Source organism: Chlorocebus sabaeus, chromosome 14 (genome assembly GCF_047675955.1).
Source record: "Chlorocebus sabaeus isolate Y175 chromosome 14, mChlSab1.0.hap1, whole genome shotgun sequence".
NCBI lineage: Eukaryota > Metazoa > Chordata > Mammalia > Primates > Cercopithecidae > Chlorocebus > Chlorocebus sabaeus.
Genome location: NC_132917.1, coordinates 62,629,988 through 62,656,661, shown reverse-complemented (window position 1 = coordinate 62,656,661; position 26,674 = coordinate 62,629,988). Strand labels below are relative to the sequence as shown.

The window sequence follows — 26,674 nt, the reverse complement described above, 5'->3', positions numbered from 1 at the left end:
AGGGAGCATGCTAAAAAGGAATGAGTAGTAATATTTTGGAAAGCATCTTTTTTCTGTACAGCAGATCTCAACAATGGACTTAAAATATTCAGTAAACCATGCTATAAAAAGATGTGCTAACAAGAGAGTCAACTTGCCATTTGAAGCTTTGAGGCTCTGCAGCCAAGTGTTGACTTTGCCCTTCTAGCTATGAAATTCCTAGATGGCATCTTCTTCCAATAGAGGGCTGTATTGTCTATATGTAAAATCTGTGTTTTTATGTAGCCACCTTCATCAATGATCTTGGTTAGATCTTCTGGATAACCTGCTGCAGTTTCTATATCAGCATTTACTGCTTTACTTCACATTTTCATGTTATGGACATCAGTTCTTTCCTTAAACCTCATGAACCAACCTCTGCTAGCTTCAAACTTTTCTTCTGCAGCTTCCTCGCCTTTCTCTGCCTTCACAGAATTGAACAGAGTTAGGGCCTTGCTCTGGATTAGGCTTTGGCTTAAGGGAATGCTATGGCTGGTTTGATATTCTATCCAGACCATTAAAGCTTTCTCTGTATCGGCAATAAGGCTTTATACATTTTTTAAATCTTTCATGTGTTCACTGGGGTAGAACTTTTAATTTCCTTCTAGAATTTTTTCTTTGCATTCACAACTTGTTTAACTGTTTAGCACAAGAGGCCTTTGCATTTGGCCTATGTTTGGTTTAGACATGCCTCCCTCATAAAGCTTAATAATTTCTAGCTTTTTATTTAAAGGGAAAGACATGCAACTCTTCCTTTCACTTAAACACCCACAGGCATTGCAGGGTTATTAACTAGCCTAATTTCAACATTGTTATGTCTCAGGGAATGAGGAGGCCCAAGGAGAGGAACAGAGACAGGGAAGAGTTAGTTGGTGGAGCAGTCAGAACACACTTGATTAAGTTTGCTGTCTTATATGGGTGCAATTCACGGCACCTCAAAATAATAACAATAGTAACATCAAAGATCATTGGTCACAGATCACCATAACAGATATAACAATAATGACAAAGTGTGAAATATTGCAAAAGTTATCAAACTGACACAGAGACACAGAGAAACAAAGTGAGCACATGCTGCTGGTAAGACTGATAGACTAAGCTGATAGACTTGCTCAATGCAGGGTTGCCAAAAATCTTCAATTTGCTAAAAAAAAAAAAAATCTATGAAGTGCAATAAAGCAAAGTTCAGTAAAACAAGCTATACCTGTAATGAAAAGTTGATTCTAATGATAAATGCAACAAATAGAATATACATGTAAAAATATATTTACAGAAAATGTAGCCGGGCGCAGTGGCTCATGCCTGTAATCCCAGCACTTTGGGAGGCCAAGACGGGCGGATCACAAGGTCAGGAGATCGAGACCATGCTGACTAACACGGTGAAACCCCCGTCTCTACTAAAAATACAAAAAGATTAGCTGGGTGTGGTGGCAGGCGCCTGTAGTCCCAGCTACTCGGGAGGCTGAGGCAGGAGAATGGCGTGAACCCGGGAGGCGGAGCTTGTGATGAGCCGAGATCGCGCCACTGCACTCCTGCCTGGGCGACAGAGCAAGACTCCACCTCAAAAAAAAAAAAAGAAAAGAAAAGAAAATGTATAAATCATATATCTAGACTACAAATAAAAAAACCTCAATACAATTCTTAAAACATTTGAGATTCAAGAGACTTTTGAATTTTATTTGAATGAATAAGCAAACAAACTAGAAACAAATAAAGCACATGGTAAAACACACTCTCCAAAACATGGTTGGGCCAAATAATAAATCAAAACTGCAATCACAAATTAGAAAACAATAAAATTTACACATGAAAAAACATCTAATTTTGCACACAAGTCTGAGCAGTTCCTTATGATACATTTCTTGTTGTGGAATGGAAGTGAAGGTCATCAGAGTCAAGGAAGTCACAGAACTTTTTAGCTGAGTAGTTAAATGAGTGATCCATGGGGTAAATGGAAATCCCCCACATGACAGCAGGAGTTGAGGCAGAACCAAAAGATGAGTGACAAAGTGCCCAAATGAATTTGAAAAAATCACCAAGAGGTAAACAGATGACCGAAGTGAAGGGACATCAATTCAGAAATTTAGAGCAATTAATTAACTAAAAGAATATGTAAATTGTGCTTAATTTTCACTGCAATAATAGAAGTATAACATCAATTTCTTAAGTGTGATAGCCAAATTGTCAATAAATATTTATTGACCAATTAATAGAAAGTTCTAACCACTTAACATCTTCCTAGCTTGATCAAACCAGCTTGAAGGAATACCTGCATAGAAGCTTCAATACCAGGATACATAAGATATATAAATTCAAAAACAGAATGTCCACATAATTCAAGTAAATAAATGAATATGAAACAGAAGAAGCTGGCCAATCCATCTCCTTATTGTGTCCTATTATCCTTTACAGGCTGATCTTTACTTACACAGGTTTCATCCACACATTGACAAAATAAGTATGACCAGATTTAGGTTGCTTTGTACTATAATTCAATATTGTTTTTTGTTATTTTGACCATCCTTGTACTTGATCTCAAACTGCTAAAATCTATTATAAACAGCATGGAAAGTTTTCAGAGAACTGTATGGTATATTTTATTGCAGAAAAGCTTAAAGAAAAAAAAAAAAACCCTAATAAGTAGAATTGTTTTTTCCTGGGAAATGAGAATGAGTTTTTGAACTCTGCAACAAAAGACAGACTTTTAGTTTAATGCTAATAAAACCAACCTGTAATTTTAGCTGCCTTTTCTTCTTGGTTCACTCTGTTCTCATCATCGTCTTCATTATCTTCTTCAAAGTCATCTAAATTGCCAATGTCGGCCTGCTTCATACTCATCAAACTAGCCAAACTTTGCATGTCTTCGTCTCTACATCAGTGATTCAAAATATAACACATTGTATTAAACGACAGTTAGAAAAATGATGGTTCTTAAGAAAATAATAAATTCCTTCTTTCTATAAGGTATGTCAATAAGTCTTTCTTATCAGTTGTACAAGAATATTGAAAAATCTAAATACTCATATTCATTAATTTTTAAATGGCATGCTTAATTAGTAAAGAGCTAATAAGATTAAAAATTAACTGGTGAGATCAAAGACTTAAATCTAAACCTGAAACCATAAATATTCTAGAAGATAACATTGGAAAAGTCTTCTAGGTATTGACTTAAGCAAAGAGTTCATGACCAAGAACCCCAAAGCAAATGCAACAAAAACAAATAGATGGGACCTTATTAAACTAAAAAGCTTCTGCACAGCAAAGGAAATCATCAGCAGAATAAACAGACAACTCACAGAGTAGGAGAAAATATTCACAAACTATGCATCCAACAAAGGACTAATATCCAAAATCCACAAGGAAGTCAAACAAATCAGCAAGAAAAAAATGAAATAATCCCATCAAAAAGTGGGCTAAGGACATGAATAGACAATTCTTGTAAGAAGATATACTGACCGGGCGTGGTGGCTCACGCCTGTAATCCCAGCACTTTGGGAGGCCGAGGTGGGCGCTCGCAAGGTCAGGAGTTCAACACCAGACTGATCAACATGGTGAAATACCGTCTCTACTAAAAAAACAAAAATTAGCTGTCCACGGCAGCTTGCGCCTGTAATCCAAGCTACTCAGGAGGCTAAGGCACTTGAACCCAGGAGGCAGAAGTTGCAGTGAGCCAAGAATGCGCTACTACACTCCAGCCTGGGCGACAGAGTGAGACTCTGTCTAAAAAAAAAAAGAAAGAAAAAGAAAAGAAGATATACAAATGACTAACAAACATGAGAAAACGCTCAACATCACTAATCATCAGGGAAATGCAAATCAAAACCACAGCGAGATACCACATTATTCCTGCAATAGTGGCCATAATTTAAGAATAAAAAAAAATAGATGTTGGCATGGATGTGATGAAAAGAGAACAGTTTTACACTGCTAGTAAGAATGTAAACTGGTACAACCACTATGAAAAACAGTATGGAGATTCCTTAAAGAATTAAAAGCAGAACTACTGTCTGATCCAGGAATCCCACTGCAGGGTATCTGCCCAGAAAAAAATAAGTTATTACAGGAAAAAGATACTTGCACATGCAATGTTTACAGTGGCATAATTTGCAATTGCAAAAATATGGAACCAGCCTAAAAGCCCATTGACCAACGAGTAGATAAAGAAAATGTGGTGTGTGTGTATATATATATACACACACAGCATGGACTACTACTATACACACACACACACACACACACACACACACACACACACACACACAACATGGAATACTACTCAGCCTTAAAAAGGAACAAAACAATGGCATTTGCAGCAACCTGGATGGAATTGGAGACCACTATTCTAAAGTGAAGTAACTCAGGAATGAAAAACCAAACATCGTATGTTCTCACGTTTAAGTAGCAGCTCAGCTACGAGGATGCAAAAGCATAGTAATAATATAATGGACTTTGGAGACTTGCGGAGAAGAGTGGGAGGAGTGTGAGGGATAAAAGACTACATACTGAGTACCGTGTACACTGCTCAAGAGATGGGTGCACCAATATCTCAGAAGTCATCACTAAAGAACTTTCCTATGCAACCAAACACCACCTGTTTCCCCGTAATGATTGAAATAAAATAATAATAAAAAAATTAACTGGTTAGGAATTAGTTCAATTCTGTGCTGTAGATATATATGGAAGACTAAAATATTCTTTTTTTTTTTTTTTTTCAGAAAGGGTCTCACTCTATAAGCCAGGCTGGTTGGAGTGCAGCAGTGTGAACATGGCTCACTGCATCCTCCTGGACTCAAGCAATTATCCCACCTTAGCCTCCTGAGTAGCTGGGACCCCAGGCGTGGAGCACCATGCCCAGCTAATTTTTAAAATTTTTGTAGAGAGGGGGTCTTGCCATTGTGGTTCAGGCTGGTCTAAAACTCCTGGGCTCAAGTGATTCTCCCACCTCAGGCTCCCAAAGTGTTGGGATTACAGGTGTGAACCACTGTGCCTTGCCTAAAATTTTCTTCAAGGAATTAAAGTACGGTTTCCTGAGCATTAAGTCTGGAAACAAAAACTTGTTTCAAAAAACAGCGAGACAGTTTGCAAATCAGATAAGATCTATAGTTTAAAGTACTCAAACTTCCCAAAGGAATTAGAACAAGATTTTAAATCTGAAGTCCATGTAGGCTTTTGAGTTTGTGGGTAGGAGGGAAACAAAGTGGTAAACCCCTGTAAATCACACTTAAATCTTGTTTAAATGTGCATTGTTTTTCCAACAGGGCCATAACCTCCCAAAAGTGAAGAAACTCTTACATCAGGAAAAGCGCTTTAAAAACACAGTCAAACAGTTTTAAGAGTTACAAGATAAAAAAATTACCTTGGCTGACTGTAAGTTAAATACCAGGTATTCGATAAATATAAACTTTTTAAAACGTTTTAAGTATTTTAAGTATAAATTTATAAACTTTATATTAAGTATTCTAAAAGTCAAATCATTTATATTTTCATCATGTATTATTTTCACCTTAAATTTCAAATAAACTACAGTGAATGAAATATATATCTATTATTTACAAATTAATTTTTACTTTGCTACACCTCCCCCAAATTCAGAAAGTCAAATTAAGATACTGTTTCTTTGTAAAGTAATGCTTAATATGCCATTATCTTCTGAATATAGTATGGCTTTACAGACTAAACTGGTTTTTAAAAATTCTTTGCATCTTATCTCATATAAGCCTTAGAGTTAACAAAGTCATTTCCCCTTTTAAAAATAAATTTAGTGACACAAAGTTTTCACGAGCAAAAAAGTTGTATTACCTTACGTGAATGTCTTACAAATTGCTCTCATCAACAGGAGACAATTTCAAAATGTCATTCTTAAAATGTTAACTTGCTGGTTGGGCGCACTGGTTCACACTTGCAATCCCAACACTTCGGGAGGCCGAGGTGGGCGGATCACTTAAGGTCAAGAGTTCGAGACCAGCCTGGCCAACATGGTGAAACCCTGCCTCTACCAAAAATATAAAAAATTAGCCAGGTGTGGTGGTGCACACCTGTAATCCCAGTTACTCAGGAGGCTGAGGCAGGAGAATTGCTTGAACCCAGGAGGTGGAGGTTGCAGTGAGCCAAGATCGTGCCACTGCACTCCAGCCGGGGTGACAGAGTGAGATTCTGTCTCCAAAAAAAAAAAAAAAAAGTTAACTTGCTTAATTTCATACCACTTTAATTTCCTCATATTTTAACCCTGAATATTTTTCTTTGGGGAAGGTAACAAGGCAAAGAAGAAAGAGGTACAGACGGAGTTTAGGGTGTCCGGAAAGAATTCCTTTTCAATTCAAATTGAGACATTTGGTTTGGCTGAATTTCTTCTCACCCAGATTCCCATGAATGGTGCTGATTCACTTACAGCTTTTGCCCAGTGGAAGGAAGTCCACCCTCAAAAGATCTTCTCTGAATTTGTTTCTCTTCTTCCTATGTTTCCTTTCCTTTTATTTTGGCTTAAACTTCAGGGTAAGAACTTTATTTTTAATTACTCAGTATTTAAGTCTATAATTTAAGGTTCTGAGACGAAAGACTAAGATGCTTCCATTCTGCACTGTCTCCCTACCACACTGGCTTAGAATCCAACTTTCCAGAGAGGAGGCTTACTGTTATCTAACAAGTCATGTGTTGACATGTAGATGAGTGTTCAAACATCTCATTTGACTGATGCACAGAATCCAGTCTAATCAGTCATGTAGACACAGCCAATTATAGTAACCACATTCCAATAGGTCAAATACATTCAGAACTGTGATTCAGATTAGCTAAAATGTTCACAGCTATCTCTTTCCCCTCACCTTTTAAGTCTAGGTATAGAATTTCCATTTCTCCTGTTTCTTCATCTTCCACTCCACTCAGGTATGAACCCTTTCACAACACCCGTAACATTCACTTACCCCTGACTTGATTGTATGCAATAACCAGGGTGAATCTTACTATTTTCCCCCTTTTGTAGGTATGTTCACCTCATTTTGTCACATTAGAGTTTTACTCTTTGAAGAGACTAGAACTGAATCTAGGAATCTTTGTGCAATGCTGACTCAGTGCTTAAAAAGTGATTTTTGAAAAGAAAATGATTACCATCATTTTCTAACTGTACCTTCCTACATAATTTTTGGAAGGTTGAGCCAAGGAATATGATTTGGCAACAGTTCCCTTAATTATTTCATCCCTTTTATCCTAAACTTTTCGTTTTGAGTTCCTCTCATGTCTCAATTGCATCAAACAGTTCTACACATTGAACTGTGTGTACTTCAGAGTACACACTACTACACTGAAGACACTGAAATATAAAACACTTACAATATCCTAAAATATTCAATTTAAATTTTGAAACCAGCTGTGATCACTTTTATATTACTGTACATTCTCTGGAGTCAAAAGAGACTACTTATAAGTAACAAGGAGTTCCCTTAACTCAGCCTCTGAAACAAAGAATGGCAAAAATGATCGGTATGCTGTAAGATGTTCAACTGTTGCCAGTCTACTGAGTCAAAAGCTATGGTGTACTGAAACACAATGTAAGGCAGGTTATTTGACAAAAGAAACTTACGTGGCTTTTCCTTCCCTCAGGAAGATGCAAGATAATGAAAACTGAAGAGTGGCAGATACAACTTTTTTAGATAATGGCTTGAATTTTAACTTGACATCAGTCTGAGTTGGCATAGGGCTTGCATACTGTTTCATATTGATGCTGCTAGTAGCAAGAGCTTTCCTTCGACCAGAAGGGGATTCCTGGAAGATTAAAGAAAAAAAAAAGTATGTAATTTTGAGTTATTTTATAGTCAAATATTTTACAGTACGATTTTAATAATAAATCAAATAATAATTGAAAACTTCCTTCTCCTATTAAATTCCTATCACACAACGACTAAATAAAATTACAATGAAGTTGTATCACAGCTTTTATATTTATAAGTAAGGCAGATATGCAATTGGAAAGAGGTAACCCAGGCAGAAACAAGAGAAGATTAGAACAACCCTAAACACCAGAAAAGGAGAAGCAAGGAATGAAAATTAGGACAGAAAGACTCCAGAGTTACTATGAGAAGAGATCCAATACAGGGCTAGGCATCAACAAATACTCAACAGTTGTTTTCCTTGCTTTGATTACATTTAATGTAACCTAATGATATTTCTCCTTTTTAAATGCCTATGATTACTTATAGAACTTCCAGCCTTGGTGGCATTCTACTTTTTTTTTTTTTTTTTTTTTGTCTAAAATATCTGAATTCTATGTATCCTGTAATTTGAGTCTTATTTCTTCCCCAGGCCTTTTTTTTATTGTGTGAGTCCATAGTTCTCTCTCCCATAAAAGCACATATATCATAAAAGAAACAGTTGGCTTTCTGATCCTATGCCTAGACACCACTGACTCCAGCAGATCTCAAGAATTCTTCTCAACACTGCTATTGCCAATTCATCAGAAACAGAACACAAAATGAAGCCTATTTGCTATTAAAAGTACTTAACATTCCATTACTAAAGCTACCGTGTTTCTTAACTATACTTTACAGAATAATAGCCTAGGAGAACAATGAAAACAGGACAGCAAAATACTGGTTGTGCATTAACTTTGTACAAGACATCATGTAAATTCTGGGGAGATATGATGAATAAGACATAATCTCTGCAGGTTCTATGGCAAAGGGAAAATTTTAGATGTAGGATAATGTGTAAATAACATAAATCAGAGATAATGTACCACTATTTCTTGTAGTTTACTGATACGGGAGTTAAGACCAAAATTTAAATCTTAACTTTCAAGCTATGTGACCATGGGCAAGTCAGAAAACTTGAGTCTCAGTAACCTTCTCTATAAAACAAGGAGTCTAAACAGAAATCCATTCAAGTTCTATAATTATTTTCCACAAAATTATTCAATTTTCAAACCAAGGTAAGAAAAACTACCATTAATACCTTTGAACTATTATTTAATAAATCTTTATTTCTTCTATGTTTGAAAAATTTGCCTAAAATAAGGATACACTAATTTAATCAAAATATTAAAACAGTCTTTAAAAAAAACCCTGATATTTCTACCCAACGGAACAAGTAAAAATGTAATGTAGTGTCCCTAAAGAATACCTTATTTTAAAATGTGGTCTTATCTGTCAGATTATGCACAGCAATAATATACAGAACTATTAGTGCATGTAGATACCTTATGAATGAATTTCAAAAATGCATCAAGCACTTGAGAAGGATTTAAGCCCTCTCAGAAGAAATACTTAAGAATATGCAAATATCCTCAACTGAATCAAGTTGAACAGATGTGACTATACCAAACAATATAAGTGTTCTTTCCCTGGTCGCTACTGTCAATCAAAGAATAAGATTAAGGTCCAAGGTTCTGACAATGAGCAAAATGAAAAAGTACGATCAGAGAGTATCAATTTGTTACAATGATATGAACAATAATCTCTCATTGTACCTTTAGAATAGCTAACAATTTCCACATATAATATAGAATTTAAAGCCTCTGTTTTGAAAGCATGAGATATAAACTGTCACATATTATTTTCAGTTTTTGTTAAACAAATCTGTTTCACAAAGTATGGCATTGATCCCTTGATATAATTATTTAATTTTATAACAAAATAAGCTATAAAAATTAAGATAATGTAGAAATGAGCATAATTTTGAAAACTTAGTTTAAGAATGGTTCTGCAAGAGTCTAGATTTTGCATCATATTCTGCCAATTCCGTTTTTTAGAGTAAAAAGTATGCAGAAAAATTTTTCTGCTGAACTCACGTTCATGGCAAAAAAAAAAGTGTTTTTTAAGCATCTGGTAAATCAGTGTCTTTGAAACAATAGGTAACAAAAGCTACTAAATTCTAAATACAATTAGCTGTACCACTTAAGCAATTATTTGCTTAGGAACAATGCAAAGAGCCCTTTCTGAGGTCTGGTCAGCTAAGTAGAAGAGAGCTCTTTTGAGTCTATGATATCCATTCCCACTATTAGTTAACACAGGACCTCACTAGAGTCTGTGTCCTTAATATACTATGTCCTTGATATAATGGCTCCCTTTCAGGAAAAGGAATTTGAGTGGTGTTCATAGTAATTCTCCACCTAGCTCAGACATTGTTCTCTCCTTAAAATTAGCTATCTCAGAAAATACATTTTAAGAAGAATAGTAATGAGGGAAAATATGGGGATCTTTCACAGCTCTAACCCAACTCAATGAATTTTCATTCTTTATAACCACGAAGTCTAAATCTGTACCCACCCAAGATGGACATCACTGCTATGATCAGTTCTATAAGAGGAATGAAATAACTGACTGCACTCAAACAAGTATGTCTTTTGGATCCTATAGTCCTTCTTAAACAGACTAGGGATCAGCCAGGGAGAGAGAGTTTAGAGAGAATTACTATTATTGCTGCCAGGGTCCTAATGCTACTTCAGATCATATGTGGGTTGGAACAAGAATGAGAGAAAAAAGAGTAAGAGGAACTAGTAGAAAATGAAAGTTTGGAGATAAGAGTCAATAAAAAAGTGAATGTTGAATATCTGTCTGAATATCTGTCTCTGGGCCTATGTTTAAATATCTGTTTGTATGAGCATCTGGCAGTATTTTTGAAATTAGTTCAAAATCCCTACAGCAAAGGTCCTTAAACTTTAAAGTTTATTAAAAACCAAAAACAAAATTAAGAAACATTATTAAAACTGTTAATGCCTGGATCCCACCACTAGAGATCCTAAATTAGTAGACCTAAAGATGGACTTAGGAATCTGACTACTGAAAAGTAATATCCCCTCCTCCACACAAGTACACCACCAGTACCAGGAGATTCTGATCCAGTTAATCTAAAATCATATTTTCAGAAACACTTCCCCTAAGTTATTACACAAAATTATTTTAATTTAAAAATGTCACTCATTTTTCGTAACTATTCTCATTGTCAGAAAAAGACTTAGCCTATATATTTCCATTTCTTTGAAATACAGCCTATTGTAGTTGGAATCAGACAAACCTGGATTCGAACGTGGCACCAGCACTTATTCACTGGTTAATCTTTGGCAGATTTCTTCATGTATCTAAGCCTCAGTTTCACACTCTCAGACTGGCAAATATTTTGTAAAGCTGGACGTTACCAAGTGTTGATAAGAATGCGAAACAACGCAAACTCTCTTATACTGCTGGAGAGTTTCAACTGATATGGGAGACTTTAACATACTACTGTCAACATCAGACAGATCAATGAGACAGAAAGTTAACAAGGATATCCAGGAATTGAACTTTCTACAATTTATCTATCCATTTTATTGTTGATGGACATATGGGTTGAAGCAGGTTTGCTTTTTTTGCTTTTTTGAGATGGAGTGCCGCTCTGTCACCCAGGCTGGAGTGCAGTGGCACAATCTCGGCTATAGCCTATGGCTCTGAGGCTACAAACCTGTACAGCATGTTACTGTACTGAATACTGCATGCAATTCTAACACAATGGTAAGTTTTGTGTATCTAAACATAGTTAAACATGGAAAAGGTGCAGTAAAAATACAGGTGTACCATTTAAAAAACTTTTTAAATGGCATGCCTATAGGGCACTAACATGAATGGAGTTGCAGGCTGGAAGTTGCTCTGGTTAAGTCAGTGAGTGAGTGGTGAGTGAATGTGAAGGCCTAGGACATTACTGTACACTCACCACTCACTCACTGACTTAACCAGAGCAACTTCCAGCCTGCAAGTTCCATTCATGTTAGTGCCCTATACAGGCATACCATTTAAAAAGTTTTTTCATGGTACACCTGTATTTTTCACAAATGTTCCATGGGTACTTAAAAAATATTTAACTGCTGTGTATATACTGCTGTCCACTTTTATGACAGGAGCATTTTTATGTAAAATCATTTATAGCACCAAATTATTATATTCTCTATGTGATAAGGAAAGTAGGAGTAGAAATTTTCAAATGTGAGATCATGGAATATTTTACTAAAGTGCATGAATCAGGGAACGAATAAGTGAAAGAGCTGAAGAGCCGCTCATAATCTGGGCAAAATTCTCAGTAATAAACCTTATAATAAACCTCTGTTTTCAATTTACCACCCCTCCCTCTGAACACACACACACTCTTATACAATTTTGAGCACACTGTATATGTACTTGACACTGTATTTTCTCTCAACTGGATTAATGCAATATCCTTTAAACTAATCTTGCTGCTCCTGCTTTTGCCCTGCAATTATACCCAACACAGAAACTATGATGATCCTGGTAAAGCCAGATTATCTCATTCCTCTATTCAAAAGCCTTCAATTGCCCCAGAGTAAAAGCCAAAAAGCCCTTACTGGACCGATAGGCCCTATACCACCAGGGCTTCCTGACTTTGCTCTTTGATCTTATCGACTACGCTATTGCTCTATCTTTTTTTCTGCCCCAATATACCGGCCTCCTTACTTTCTCCAATGCACCAGGTATGCGTCTCCCTTAGAGGCTCTGCACTTGCTATTTCCATTACTAGGAATGTTCTTCTCATAGATATTATATGGCTAGCTCACCCACTTCCTTCAAGTCTTTTACTAAAACTCACTCTCCCAGAGAGGCCTTCTCTACCCACCTTACCTAAAATTTCAACCACACTTCCAATACACATATTTCATATTCCCCTTTACTTTTTCTCCTTAGCTTACGTGAGCAAATATGCAAATACGGTTTCCTTGCTCACCACTTTATCCTAGCCCTAGAACCACAGCATACAGCCATTGCTTAATAAATACTTGTTAAGTGAATGAAGTGTAATTCTAGGACTTATAACACTTCAAAGTACCTTTACATCATTAGTTTCTTCTGTTCAAGATTTTTTGCACATTCCTTTATCGTACCTCTCCTAAACAGGAGAAAAAGATGCGAGGTAACAAGAACTGTACAGTCTGTTTCCATTTGTACATCTGGGCAGAGGTTTCTCCAAGCCAGAAAGGGCACAAACAGGTAGAAGGGACCCTGTGTGTGTGGAGAAATGGAGCAAAATAGGTATTCCTTCATTTGGTTTATGTCGGGGGAAAAAGGAGTGAAGGCAGTGAGCCACTTCAGTAACACCTTGGAAAGCTATTCCAAAAGCACTGTGGGCAAATCAGATGCCAGAGACATTATAGAATTAGGAGAGTTAGGCGAGAAAAGAGCCCTGTCTTAAACTAGCTAAATCCATGACAACTCCATACACAGATTATTCCCTAACTGAAGCCACAGTATTCTTTACAGGCTCCTCTTCCTCCTTCTGACATTTAACCTCCTCTTATTTTAGGACTGTCTCTTGTAAACAGCATATATCCAAAAACAATTTTAATACAGTCTGATAATCACTGGCTTTTACCTGGAGAGTTTAGACTAACAGTTCTCAAGGGTTTTTGTCTTAAGACCCTTTACACACTTTATTTGAGAACTTCAAAGAGCTTCTGTTTACGTGGGTTATATCTACCAATATTTACTCTACTAAAAGTTAAAAATCTAGAAAATATTTCATTCATTTAAAAATAACAAGTTCATATATTAACATGTTTTATGAAGAATAAATATACTTTCTATACAAAATAATGTAATAAGAAGAGGGTCTCTATTTTACATTTTTGTAAATCTCTTCAATGTCTTTATCTCTCTCTAAACTCTCTTTAATGTCTGGTTTAACAGACATCTCTAGTCCTATATTCAATCTGTGATACAGATTGTTTTGGTTGAAGTGTATGAAGGAAAAAATCAAGTATCACACAGATATGTAGCTGGAAAATATGGGAGTATTTTAATTACTCTTTTCAGATAATTTCAAGTCTTCATATTTGATTGTATACGAAAACTCAAGTAGTAGTTTCTTAAAGGCTAATGGTAACACAGAGCCTGAAACTTTATCAAGGAACTTTTTAAACTCTGTTACATTAAAATCCATTGCTCTATCAGGCATACTGAATGAATCTTTTATCCAGGCATGACTTTGCAACATTATAGTCATTTGAAAAATATTGATTCTCTGAATCATGTAGATATTGACACATTGCAACATATAATACCCCCAAAAAATCACATATGTTTGTATCTTCACCAATTCCATCAGAAAAATCTTCAAGCATTGGGAAACTATCAATCGCAAGGTCTCTAATTTTCAATTGAAAGCTCAAATTTTGTCACTGACATATAATTTCAGTTGCCTACCTTTAAGTGGCAGGCTCACTTTGCTCTGTTTCAATAAAATATTTGCCAAATACCCAAGGGTGAATAACCACAGTTAGTTTTTTCAAGTAAAAAGTGGTGTTCCAGGAAAAGTGGCTACTTCAAAGCTCAAATAATCTCATAAGTGCTTTTTCTTGAATAACTTTGTCCTTCGCAATGCAGCATAATTTCTTTATGCATACTTTTCACTTTGTCACAGGGCATATTAAAAAGACTAATACTCTAGTGTTGAAATTTAATGAAATTAAAAATTTTACCACAACATCAAGAACAGTCTTAAATGAAACCCATGTGAGGGCTAGCTCCTGGTAATAAATTTTCAAGGGTGATATTGCCTTGACCAACTAATGCTAAGAATAGAAGTGGCAGATTTTCTCATTCATTTCTATACAGTAAGTTTATTTCTTCTTCATCCTTACAGTGATAGTACAAATCTGGGATCTTAGCTTTATGCAACAAGGGGGTCTTATTAGATCTTCTACCTTGGAGAAATGGGAGATGCTAGACTTTTTCTACATCTCCATGGAGAGGTAAAAGCAGTTAATCATAGGTTCAATAGAAACCTTCAGTGGGAAAGCTATGATGAATCCTTATCTTCTGGACTTCCCCTTTCAGTTATTACTATTAATGTTTTATGTCTTTGGATAGAATCTATAAGTGCCATTTCAGGGATGCATTTTAAAAGATTTTTTTCATATTTTACCTATTTTGTGCTATTTTCCAATATGGATTATTCATACTATCTAGCCCATCACATTTCCAAAAGCAGAATTCTTCATTTAAATTTGATAAGAACAGAATTGAGCATTTTTATAAACAACCATCACAACAAAGTTCACCTGTCCCACTTTGACCTAAAGTCTTCAATGTAGTATTGTTTCAAATTTATTTTATTGGAATTCTCTAGATGTGGACCTATGATTACCAATGCAACATGTCATGCCTTTGTCGTTCTGTCGGTTTAGATGCTATGCCTTAACATCACCATAGACCAATAGTAAGTACCTGATAATAAATCACTGCTTGCAGCACCACACCCTTCTAGAGTCTCAGTCTAGTGCCTGATTCTGTTCATGCCGTTATCCATCAGAACTCTTAAGTTCTGTTCTGAGTACTACTGAATCAGGGTACCACAAAATGAAATGATGGGCAACACAATTCTTAATGGCATTCTAAGAACATGTAAGTAGATCAACACTGGCTGTGTTAATCCATTTTGTGCTACTATAACAGAATACCAGAGACTGGTAATTCACAAAGAAAATGAATTTATTTCTCACAGCTCTGGAGGGCAGAAAGTCCAATGTCAAGGGGCCGGGATCTTGTGAGAATCTTCTTGCTGTGTCATCCCATGGCAGAAGGCCAAATGACAAAACAGCAGGCAATAAGGGACCAAACTTGCTTTTATAGCCAACCCACTCTCCCAATAAAGAACATGCTCTCAAGATGGTGAAATTAATGCATTCATAAAGGCAGAGGACTCAAGATCTTATCACCTCATACAGTTCCCACCTCTCAACACTGTTGTACTGGGGATTACTTTTCCAACACATGAACTTTGGAGGACACATTCAAACCACAGCATTCCTTCACAGCCCCCAAAATTCATGTCTTTCTCACACGCAAAATACATTCATTCCATCCCAATAACCCTAAAGTCTTAACCGATTCCAGCACTAATTCAAAAGTCCAAGTATAGAGTCTCATCTAAAGCAGATATTGGTGAGACTCAAGGCATGATTCACTATAAGGCAAATTCCACTCCAGTTGTGAACCTGTGAAATTAAACAAGTCATCTACTTCCAAAATATAATGGTGGGACAGACACAGGATAGACATTCCCATTCCAAAAGAGAGAAACAGGCAAAAAGAAAGGAGTAACTAGTTTCAAGAAAGTCTAAAACCCAACAGGGAAAACAACATTAAGTCCTAAAGCTGAAGAATGATCGCTTTGGGCTCCACATCCCACATCCTAGGCACATTGGGGCACATGAGCAAAGCCACAGGGACAGCCCTCAGGCAACCCTGCCCCTATGGCTCTGCTGGACTCAGTCCACCCAGCAGCTCTGATGGGTTGGAGTTTCATGCCTGCAGCTTTCCCAGGCTGGAGTTGCACAGTGGTAGCTCACAGTTTTGGGGTATCTCAGGTGGCCTCATTCCCACAGCTCCAGTAAGTATCACCTTGGTGAGGACTCTCTGCTGTAATCTTGCTCCCATGGTTCCACTAGACACTGCCCTAGTGGGGACTCTCTGTGGTGACTTCACCTCTGGAACAAGTTTCTTCCTGGGCCCCCAAGCTATCCACGACATCCTTTGAAATCTAGGTAGAGGTATCCATGCCCCCAACGTTTTTGCATTCTTACAGGCCTGCAGACTTAACATCACATGGATGCCACCAAGGCCTACCAATTGAGTCCTGCAGAGCTGCAGCACAAGCAGTACCTTGGCCTGCTTGAACAACAGCCATGCTGGGGTGGCTAAAAACCACTGAGCTGGAATTCAGGAAACAGAGTACTGAGGTGGCCCTGGGCAGTAAGCCTGTTGAGGGCACCCCAGGCCCATCTCCTGAAGTCATTCTACCCTCCTAGAGTTCTAAGCCTGTGATGGGACAGGCAGCCTGGAAAATCAAACTGCTTGTGGGGTTATTCTCTCATTGTCTTGATGAATAGCACCTGGCTCCCTTCTAGTTGTACTCTCTTTAGCAAATGTACTAATCTCTTTAGTAAGTGGTTGCTTAGCTAAACCCTTAGTTTGCTCTCCTAAAGATGCCTTTTCACTCTTCAAATGGTCAGGCTATGAATTTTCCAACTTTTTGTGTTCTGCTTTTCTTTTAATTATAAATCTGCCTTTAAATAATTTCTCTCCACTCACATCTCACTACATGTAGTGAAAAGTATCCATGCATCTCCTGGAATATTTTGCTTAGTTATTTCTTCCACCAGATATCCTAGTTTATTACTCTTAAATTTTACCTTCCATAAAGCCCTTGGACACAGACATAATTTAGCCAAATTCTTCGCAAGTTCATAATAAGGACTGTCTGTATTCCAGGTTCCAATACCTTCTTCCTCATTTCCCTCTGAGACCTCCTCAGAATAGCCTTTACTGTCCATATTTCTACTGGCACCCTAATGACAACTGAAATAACCTCTGAAAAGAGCTAGACTTTCCCTACAGCTCTTGCATTCTTCTAAGCCCTCACCAAACTACCCTCAATGCTCTAATTCATAGGAATCTAGGCATTTTCTAGCCTGCTTCACCAAATTCTTCCAGCCTCTACCTTTCACCAAGCTTCAAAACCACTTTCACATTTTCAAGTGTTTTTGTTATAGCAACAATCTCACTTCTCAGTACCAATTTTCTGTCTTAGTCCATTTTTTGCTGCTGTAACAGAGTATCAGAGACTGGGTAATTTATTAAGAAAAAAAACTTAGTTGGCTCACAGTTCTAGAGCCTAAAAAGACCAACTCAAGGAGCCAGCATCTGGTGAGGGGTTTCTTGCTGCATTATCCCAAGGTAAAAGGTGGAAGGGCAAGAGAGCTTGTCAAAACCAAAAGCAAGCATGAGAGCAAGAGAAAGAGAGGGCTAAACTCATTTTTATAACAAACCCACTCTCACAATAAAGAACCTACTCCCATAATAACATTAATCCGTTCATGAGGGTAGAGCTCTCACGATCTAATCACCTCTTAAAGTTCTCTCCTCTCAACACTGTTGCATTGGGGATTACATTTCCAATACAAGAACTTTGGGGGACACATTCAAATCACAGCACTGGACTTAAAAGTATCAGTGATCAGATCTTCTCTGTCTCATGATTATGTGAATTATTTCAAAATGTAAAGAATTCAAACACCCAATTATTTTTGTAAATATCCACTTTCTCTACTGACTCAAGAATCAAAATCATTAGAAGAGACCTTAGAAGTTTTTAAATCCAACTTGTCACCCCAATGCAAGAACACCTTATGCTGTATCGAGCAGTTATAAAATTTATTTGCCAGTACTGTTCATTCAACTTCAACCTAAAAACTCTCAAGACTTTGCTATTTCTGAAACAAAATAATTTGATATGCTATACTATCAAGACCAATGATTTTTGTATTATTCTATAAATAATTAATAAGAGCCTATTATGGGCCTGGCATTCTCTCATTTAACTCTGTGGTAACACTTTAAATTTTACTGTCAAATAATAAAAAGTCAATCTATAAGTTAAACAGTTCTTACTTTTCAAAATTGTGATGCTGGTCCTCCAAGCTGTCACAAGTACCACATTTCTCAGGCCATGCTGAAAACATCTCTGCTTCATCAGCAGACCAAAATGGAATACTATAAAATTTAATTTAGAGTCCATGGAGCAATTAAATGCTAAAGCAGACATGCCACAGGGAGCTCTCTCAACCAAAAAGACTTAATTAGAAACCATATCAGCTAAAATAACCAACTTAGATGGTCGGATGGAAGAGAGTTTGGTAGCACAAATGTAAAAGAGAAAGAATCAACATTAAAAATTGGTTCAGATATACACTCATAAACATTATAAAAATTATATTGATTTTAGAATAAAATCTAACTTATGCCTTTAAAATTCCAAATAAAAATCCTCAACCTTCTTAGAAGGAAACTACAGATTACATTAAAATACAATTTAAAGTGTTTAGGTCAAAGGTCTAAATGGGTTGTAGAATGTCCAAATTGAAAACAAAAAAATTATTAAAGTAATCCTAACCTCAAGTTGACTATAAAGTTGGTAAGGGCAGTTTATATGAATCCTTTCCCCTGTAACCCTAAAGAAAGCAACAAAAAGTTTAGTCATACTATTTTATGCAGTTGTTTATTTAACCTTAAACAAGAAACAAAACTAGCAGATTTTAAACTTAGTTTCCATTAAATGTTCTGAGATAAATATAATAATCTGTTAGTTTAAAAAAGACCTAGTACCCAAGGATTACATGTTCCATGGCCTGGACTTGAATGCATGTGCTGATAATGACTCCTAAATCTTCAAGACTAGACAGACCTATTCCTGAGCTCTGGATATAAGCATCCAAGTGCCCTCTGTCCATTTTACCCACATTACAAACTCAACATAGCCAAACTGAACTCATCTCCACTCCTTAAGCTGTTTCTCCTCTTAGTTTCTCATCTTAGTGAATTATATTGCCAACCATCAAGCCTCTCAATCTCAAGACTCATCAAAACAAGTTGACTCTAACTGCTAAATCTCTCCAGAATCTGGACTCTTCCACCCATCTCCACTGTCACTTCTCCCTAAATTCAAGCAAGCCCCATCATCTGTGAGCACACTACTGCTAAAGCCTCTGGACTTGTCTCCCTTTCTCTAGTCTCATACACACCTCGGTTTCATCTTCTGTGATTCTGTAAGGAAGATCATCTTTTTTTTTAAATGCTATACTTTCTTTCTGATTACATGAGAAAAATCACCACAGAAAATTATAAATATACAGAGAAGTACAAAAAAGAATCCCTTAAAACTTTACCAACTTGCTAATACCACTGTACATATTTTGAGATATTTTCTCTAGTCTTTTAAAAATAGTTCACATGATACCATTTATAAAACTCCTAATTGTTTTAACTTAACGTTAGAACTTTGTAAACCTAAATTTTAGAAGTTGTGTATCATTCTGTAATATGGCTCTACCACAAATTTACATAACTATTCCCTATTATTAAACATGTATGTCCCTTTGAGTTTGTCACTCTTAGAAAGGGTGGCGTGGTGAATATCTTTATGTCTAAAGTATTTTTGGTATTTCTGAGTTTTGCATAGGACAGCAAAAAAAATTTTTTGGAGGTATTTTCTAGAGGCTAGGTATAGACAAATCATGGATATAGCTGAAGGCCAAAATCCTAAGGAACAAAAACCAAATACTGCATGTACTCACTTATCAGTGGGAACTAAACATTTAAGTAAACATGGACATAAAGATGGGAACAATGGACACTGCAGACTACTAGTTGTGGGAATGACAGAGCGGTGGGTTGAAAAACTACCTATTGGGTACTCTGCTCACTATCTGGGTGACAGGATCTGTACCCTAAACCTTAGCAACACACAATCTATCCATGCAGCAAACCTGCACATGTACCCCTTGAATCTAAAATAAAAATGGAAATTATAAAAACAAAAAACAAAAAAACTCCAGGGAGATGAGGTCACAGGGCAATCCCATGCTTCTGTGAGTTTTCCTTCCAAGAGCTTGATCAGGTTCTCACAGAAACTACAGTAGAAAATTCCCTTTGGCTTCCAGCTGGGGGAGAGTGGAGAAGGAACCATTTTAAAACACAAGGGTACTCTGTTCTTCTTGTTTTTGTTTTGTTTTGTTTTTGAGATGTAATCTCGCTCTGTTGCCCAGGCTGGAGTGCAATGGCGTGATCTTGGCTCACTGCAACCTCTGCCTCCCGGGTTCAAGTGATTCTCCTGCCTCAGCCTCCCAAGTAGCTGAAATTAGAGGCACACACGATCATGCCTGGTTAATTTTTGTAGTTTTAATAGAGACTGGGTTTCACTACGTTGGGCAGGCTGGTCTCGAACTCCTGACTTCATGATCTACCCACCTTGGCCTCCCAAAGTGCTGGGATTACAGGCATGAGCCACCGTGCCCAGCCTACTCTGCTCTTACCAAGGTCTGCCCTCAAGAGAAACTGTTTAACCAGAGTCTAACCTGCTGGGGTTTTATCAGAGTCTAATCTGGGAAAAGAGAAATACTCAACTCCAGCCCACTGTAGCCATCCTGCCCCACATAAGAAGGGAGAAGAAAATACTGAGAAACACTTATGAAGTTCACAACACAGAGGCAAAGGCTAACTCTAAGACTGAGACCTAATCATAGGAATAAAGAATGCTTCCCTCCTCCACACATTACTCAAGGCCTATTTACAGCACTTCCTTTCACCCAGGAAATCACATCTGGCTGTCAAGAAAAAACTACCAGGCATACTAAAAGAAAAAAAACAAAACCAAAAAGAAAATCCCACAGTTTGAAGGGACAGGGCAAGCGTAAGAACCAGACTCAGACATGGAAGACATGGGGAATAATCAGACCAATAATTTAAAATGATAATTAATATGCTAAGAGCTCTAACAGATAAAGCAGACAGCATATAAGACCAGAATGATGGAAATCTAAGAAAAAAACAATAAGAAATGCTAGAGATCAAAAACACTATAACAGAAATTAAGAATGCCTTTGATGGGCTTATTAGTAGTCTAGATACAGCTGGACAAAGAGTCTCTGATCTCAAGAATAGCACAATAGAAACCTTCAAAGATGAAAAGCAAAGAGAAAAAGGACTGGAAAAAAAAAATAGAGTAGCCAAGGACTGTGGGACAACTACAAAAGATGTCAATATGCACAATGGAAATACCAGAAGCAGACAAAAAAAAAAAAAAAAAAAGAACAGAAAAAAATATTTGAAATGACTTGTAATTTCCCCCAAATTAATGTCAGACATCAAACCACAGATCTAGAGAGCTCAGAGAACACCAAACAGGATAAAGGCCAAGAAACCTACACCTAGGCATATAATCTACTTTTCTTTTTTTTTTTTTTTAGAGACAGGGTCTCGCTTTGTTGGCCAGGTTGGAATAAACGCCTGGCCTCAAGTGATCCTCCCACTTCGGCCTCCCAAGGTGCTGGGACTACAGGGTTGAGCCTCATTGGCCAGTCTGGCATATCTTGAAAGAAGCCAGAAGAAATAAATACCTTACCTATAGAGAAACAAATATAATAATTACTTCCCACTTCTCAGAAACCATGTAAACAAGTGTGGAGTGATGTGGAGTGAAATATTTTAAAGTTTTAAGAGAAAAAACCCACCAACCTAGAATTCTGTACCTGTGAATTTACTCTTCAAAAGTCAAGGAGAAATAAAGACTTTCTCAGACAAACAAAAATTGAGATATTTTGTTGCCAGTAGATCTGCTTTGCAAGAAATGTTAAAAGAAGTTCTTTAGAGAGAAGAAAAAATAACAGGTTAGAAAGTAAAATCTATGTAAAGAAAGGAAGAGCACCAAAGGAGGAATAAATGAAGATAAAATTAACATTTTTCTTTTTCTTTTTTCTTTTTGAGGCAGAGTTTCGCTCTTGTTGCCCAGGCTGGAGTGCAATAGTGCCACTCGGCTCACTGCAACCTCAGCCTCCTGGGTTCAAGCGATTCTCCTGCCTCAGCCTCCCAAGTAGCTGGGATTGCAGGCATGTGCCACCACACCTGGCTAATTTTGTATTTTTAGTAGAGACGGGGTTTCTCCGTGTTGGTCAGGCTGGTCTCGAACTCCCAACCTCAGGTGATCCGCCTGCCTCGGTCTCCCAAAGTGCTGAGACAACAGGCATGAGCCACCAGGCCCGGCCTTTTTTTCTTACTCTTAACTGATCCAATAGATAACAGTTTGTGTAAAGTAATAATTGCAACACTGTATAAATTATGTATGGTTATCCGTATATATAATTGTCCCATGAACAACACAGATTTGAACTGCGTGGATCCACTTATACACAAATTTTTTCAGTAAATATAGTCAGCCCTCAGTGTCAGTGGGTTCCATATTTGCAACAAAATGCAAATTGAATATACAGTATTTGCAGGATAGAAAACTCACATATAAGGACTGCCAACTTTTCATATCTGTGGGTTCTGCAAGGGGTCCTGGAACCAATCCCTGCAGATACTGAGGGGTGACTATAAATGTTTTTGTATGCTTATATATAAGTAAAAAGAATGGCAGCAATGATATAAGAGACTAGAGAGATAAAACAGAATTATTGTGTTATTAAAAGGTACTTCCACTACCTGTAAAGTGGCATGGTGTTATTTGAAAGTGGGCTTGGATTAGTTGTAGACTGCAAACTCTGGGGTAACTAAAAAACTAAAATTAAAAAAAAAAAATCTTAACAATTAACTGAGAAGCTAAGAAAAGAAAGAGGAATCATATAAAATGCTCAATTAAGCCAAGTGTAGTGGCTCATGCCTGTAATCCCAACACTTTGGGAAGCCGAGGCAAGAAGATTGCTTGAATACAGGAGTTCAAGATCAGCTAGGCAACATACAGAGATAACCTCTCTATGAAAAAATTAGCGGGATGTGGTCATGCATGCCTGTGGTCCCAGCTACGAAGGAGGCTGAGGTGGGAGGATTTGTTGAGCCCAAGAGGTTGAGGCTGCAGTGAACTGTGATTGCGCCACTGTATTCCAACCTGGGTGACACAGCAAGACTCTGTCTCACAAAAAAAAAAGAAAAAAGAAAAACCAAAAAACAAAAGCAAACTAAAAACCACAAAAAGCAGAAGGGTGGAAGACAAAAATAGATATACAGAACAAGGACCACAATTAGAAAATAGTAACAGGCTAGGCACGGTGGCTCATGCCTGCAATCCCAGCACTTTGGGAGGTCAAGACAAGAGGATCACTTGAGTCTAGGAGTTCAAGATCAACTTGGGCAACATAGTGAGATCCTGTCTCTACAAAAAAAATATTAAAAAATTAGCCAAGCATGGTGGTACATGTCTGTATTCCCAGCTCCTCAGGAGGCTGATACAGGATGATCACTTGAGCCCAGAAAGTCGAGGCTGCAGTGAGCCACAATTGCGCTACTGCGCTCCAGCCTAAATGACAGAGTGAGACCCTGACTCAAGAAAAAAAAAAAAAAGAAAATAGTAACAAATGAAGTAGACATTAATCCAATGATATCAATGATCACTTTGAACATAAAGGTTCTAAATGCAGCAACCAGCGATTGTCAGAGTGATTCAAAAAACAAGACCCAACTTTATATTGTCTACAAGAAACTCACTTTAAATATACAGGCTGGGTGCAGTGGCTCACACCTGTAATCCCAGCACTTTGGGAGGCTGAGGCGGGTAGACTGTTTGAGGTCAGGAGCTTGAGACCAGCCTGGCCAACATGGTGAAGCCCTGTCTCCAATAAAAATACAAAACAATTAGTCAGGTATGGTGGTGTACACCCGTAGTCCCAGCTACTCAGGAAGCTGAGATGGGAGAATTGCCTGAACCTTGGAGGAAGAGGTTACAGTGAGCCAAGACTGTGCCACTGTCCTCCATCCTGGGTGACATAGTGAGACTCTGTTTCAAAAAATAAATAAATAAATATACAGACATAAGTAATGCAGATTCATTGTAAAAAAAAAAAAAGGAAAAGAAAATACAAAGACATAAACAAGGAACAAGATTACACATAAGTCCACCAAAGATGTGTATTTTTACATTTTGTTGTTTTTCTACTTTATTTGTATTTAAGAAACTGGATCATATACTGGATACACTCTTCTGCAAACTGCTTTTTAAATATAATGAATATAGTTTTGTATCAATAAATGCCACACCATAATAAAATTTAGAATGGCAATATTCTATTTTATGGACATAATTTAACTAATCCCATATTTTTGGACATTTGGGTTGTTTTCAATTTTTCATAAGAGATACCTAGATGAAAAACTCTTAGTCTTTACATTGATCCTAAATTACTTCATTAACATAAATTTCTTTTGGTCAAATAAATGGATCCAAAACATGTATACTTTAAAAACTTTTTTTATATGACTACCATTTGTCCTCTAGAAAAGCTGTCCTCAATCTTTCTGACACCAGGGACCAGTTTCAAGGAAACAATTTTTCCAGGACCAGGGCTAGGGTGGAGGACAGGGGATGGTTTCAGGATGAAACTGTTCCACCTCTGATCATCAGGCATTAGATTCTCATAAGGAGCTAGCAACCTAGATCCCTTGCATGCACAGCTCACCATAGAGTTCACACTCCTATGAGAATCTAATGCCACCACTGATTTGACAGGAGGCAGAGCTCAGGAGTTAAAGCTTGCTTGCCCACCACTCACCTCCTGCTGTGCAGCCTGGTTCTTAACAGGTCACGGACCTGTTGTTCTTTACCCACTGATTTAATAAATATTCACTTCTATTCTCTTTTGGTTTCGATTATTTGATTTTCTTCAATGAACTTTCTCATCCACTTATAATTCCTTTTGTAGTGAGGTGAGGAGCTAATTTTTTCCCAAATAGTCCCAGTATCATTTACTGAACAATCTTTTCCTTCCATCATGAATTGAGAAGTGTAGGAATCTTTTATACAATCTTTCTAGCTTGTGATTTGTCAAGGTTTTTTTCTCTGCTTCCATGATCAAGCTCAAACTCTTTAATATAGCAAAGCTCTTTGCAGTATTGCCTCTGATGATTCCACATGAGGAAAATCAACTGTCCCTCCCCCGAATGCATCCCATGCGCTGATAAAATTGTGCCGAATTTCTTTTCTGTGGTGACACATCTTTACGTTTTTGAGACATAGAAGATCTTCCTAAATAAGGCACAAAACCAGATGAAATAACAATAGAAGCTACTTTTTATAGAGCACTTACTAGTTGCCAGGCAGTAGTCTAAGTGCTTTACTGTAATATCTCATTTGTTCCTCAAAACAATCCTAGGAAGTAGATACTATTACTACTCCCATTTTAAAGATAGAAAACTGGGCACAAAGCTATTACAAACCTTGCCTAAGGTTACATTGCTAGTGAGCGGAGGAACTGAAATCTTAACACAGGCAATCTGGCTCTACAACTTGTACATTTATCCACTACACCGTACCGCATAAAAGACACAAATTTGAACGTATAAATACTAAAAGCTTGCTGTGTGATGAAAGGCACTATTTGCAATGCTAAAAAAATGACAGGGTGAAAATATCTGCAAGATATATAACAAGCAATGTACAGAACACATAAGGATCTACAAATTAGTACAAAAAATGCAGTTATTTCAATTGAAAGTTGGCAATGGCTATGCATGAACAATTCACAGAAAAACATACATGGCTAATAAACATATAACAAGATGCTCAACATCACTAATTATCAGGGAAATAAAATTATAATGATGAGATATAATGATATTATAATTACTACATAGCATTTTCACCCATCAAAATGACAAAAATTAAGAAATGTAATAGCTAGCATCGCTGAGGGTGTGAAAAACAGGCATTTCAATCACTGTTGGTGGGAACATAAACAGTTATAGCCTGTTATGGGGATATTCTTTCAGCAATAAAACTATCAAAATAAAATAACTGTCCCTTTTGACTGAACAGTTCCATTCTGGGAATCTATCATGCACATGTGCATATTTTTTTTTTCTTTCTTGAGACAGGGTCTCACTCTGTGCCCAATGCAGTGCTATTCATAACACTATCAAGTAAACTAGAAACAATCTTAACATCCACCTGCAGAAGAATTGTTAAATCATTATGGTACATACATCTGTACTCTAATGTGGTACTCACTGTGCAGCAATTGTACACTGTGAAGGAAGAAAAGCAAGTCACAAAACAACATGTTAAGTATGATCTCTATAGCCAGGTGCAGTGGCTCATGACTGTAATCCCAGCACTTTGGGAGGCCGAGGCAGGTGGATCA

At 37.1% G+C, this 26,674-nt stretch overlaps 1 protein-coding gene across 13 annotated transcripts in view; it reads right to left on the bottom strand.

The window, feature by feature from the left end:
- The window catches only part of EHBP1 (EH domain binding protein 1), a 338,942-nt gene that overhangs the window by 203,086 nt on the left and 109,182 nt on the right, over nucleotides 1-26,674 (bottom strand). For all 13 annotated transcript variants that reach the window (XM_073023037.1, XM_073023036.1, XM_073023038.1 and 10 more), the window contains 2 exons: nucleotides 7,595-7,776; nucleotides 2,748-2,887 (listed from right to left, as the gene is read on the bottom strand). In XM_073023037.1, coding sequence (XP_072879138.1) covers nucleotides 2,748-2,887; nucleotides 7,595-7,776 — 322 coding nt within the window. The remainder of the gene's footprint in view (nucleotides 1-2,747; nucleotides 2,888-7,594; nucleotides 7,777-26,674) is intronic.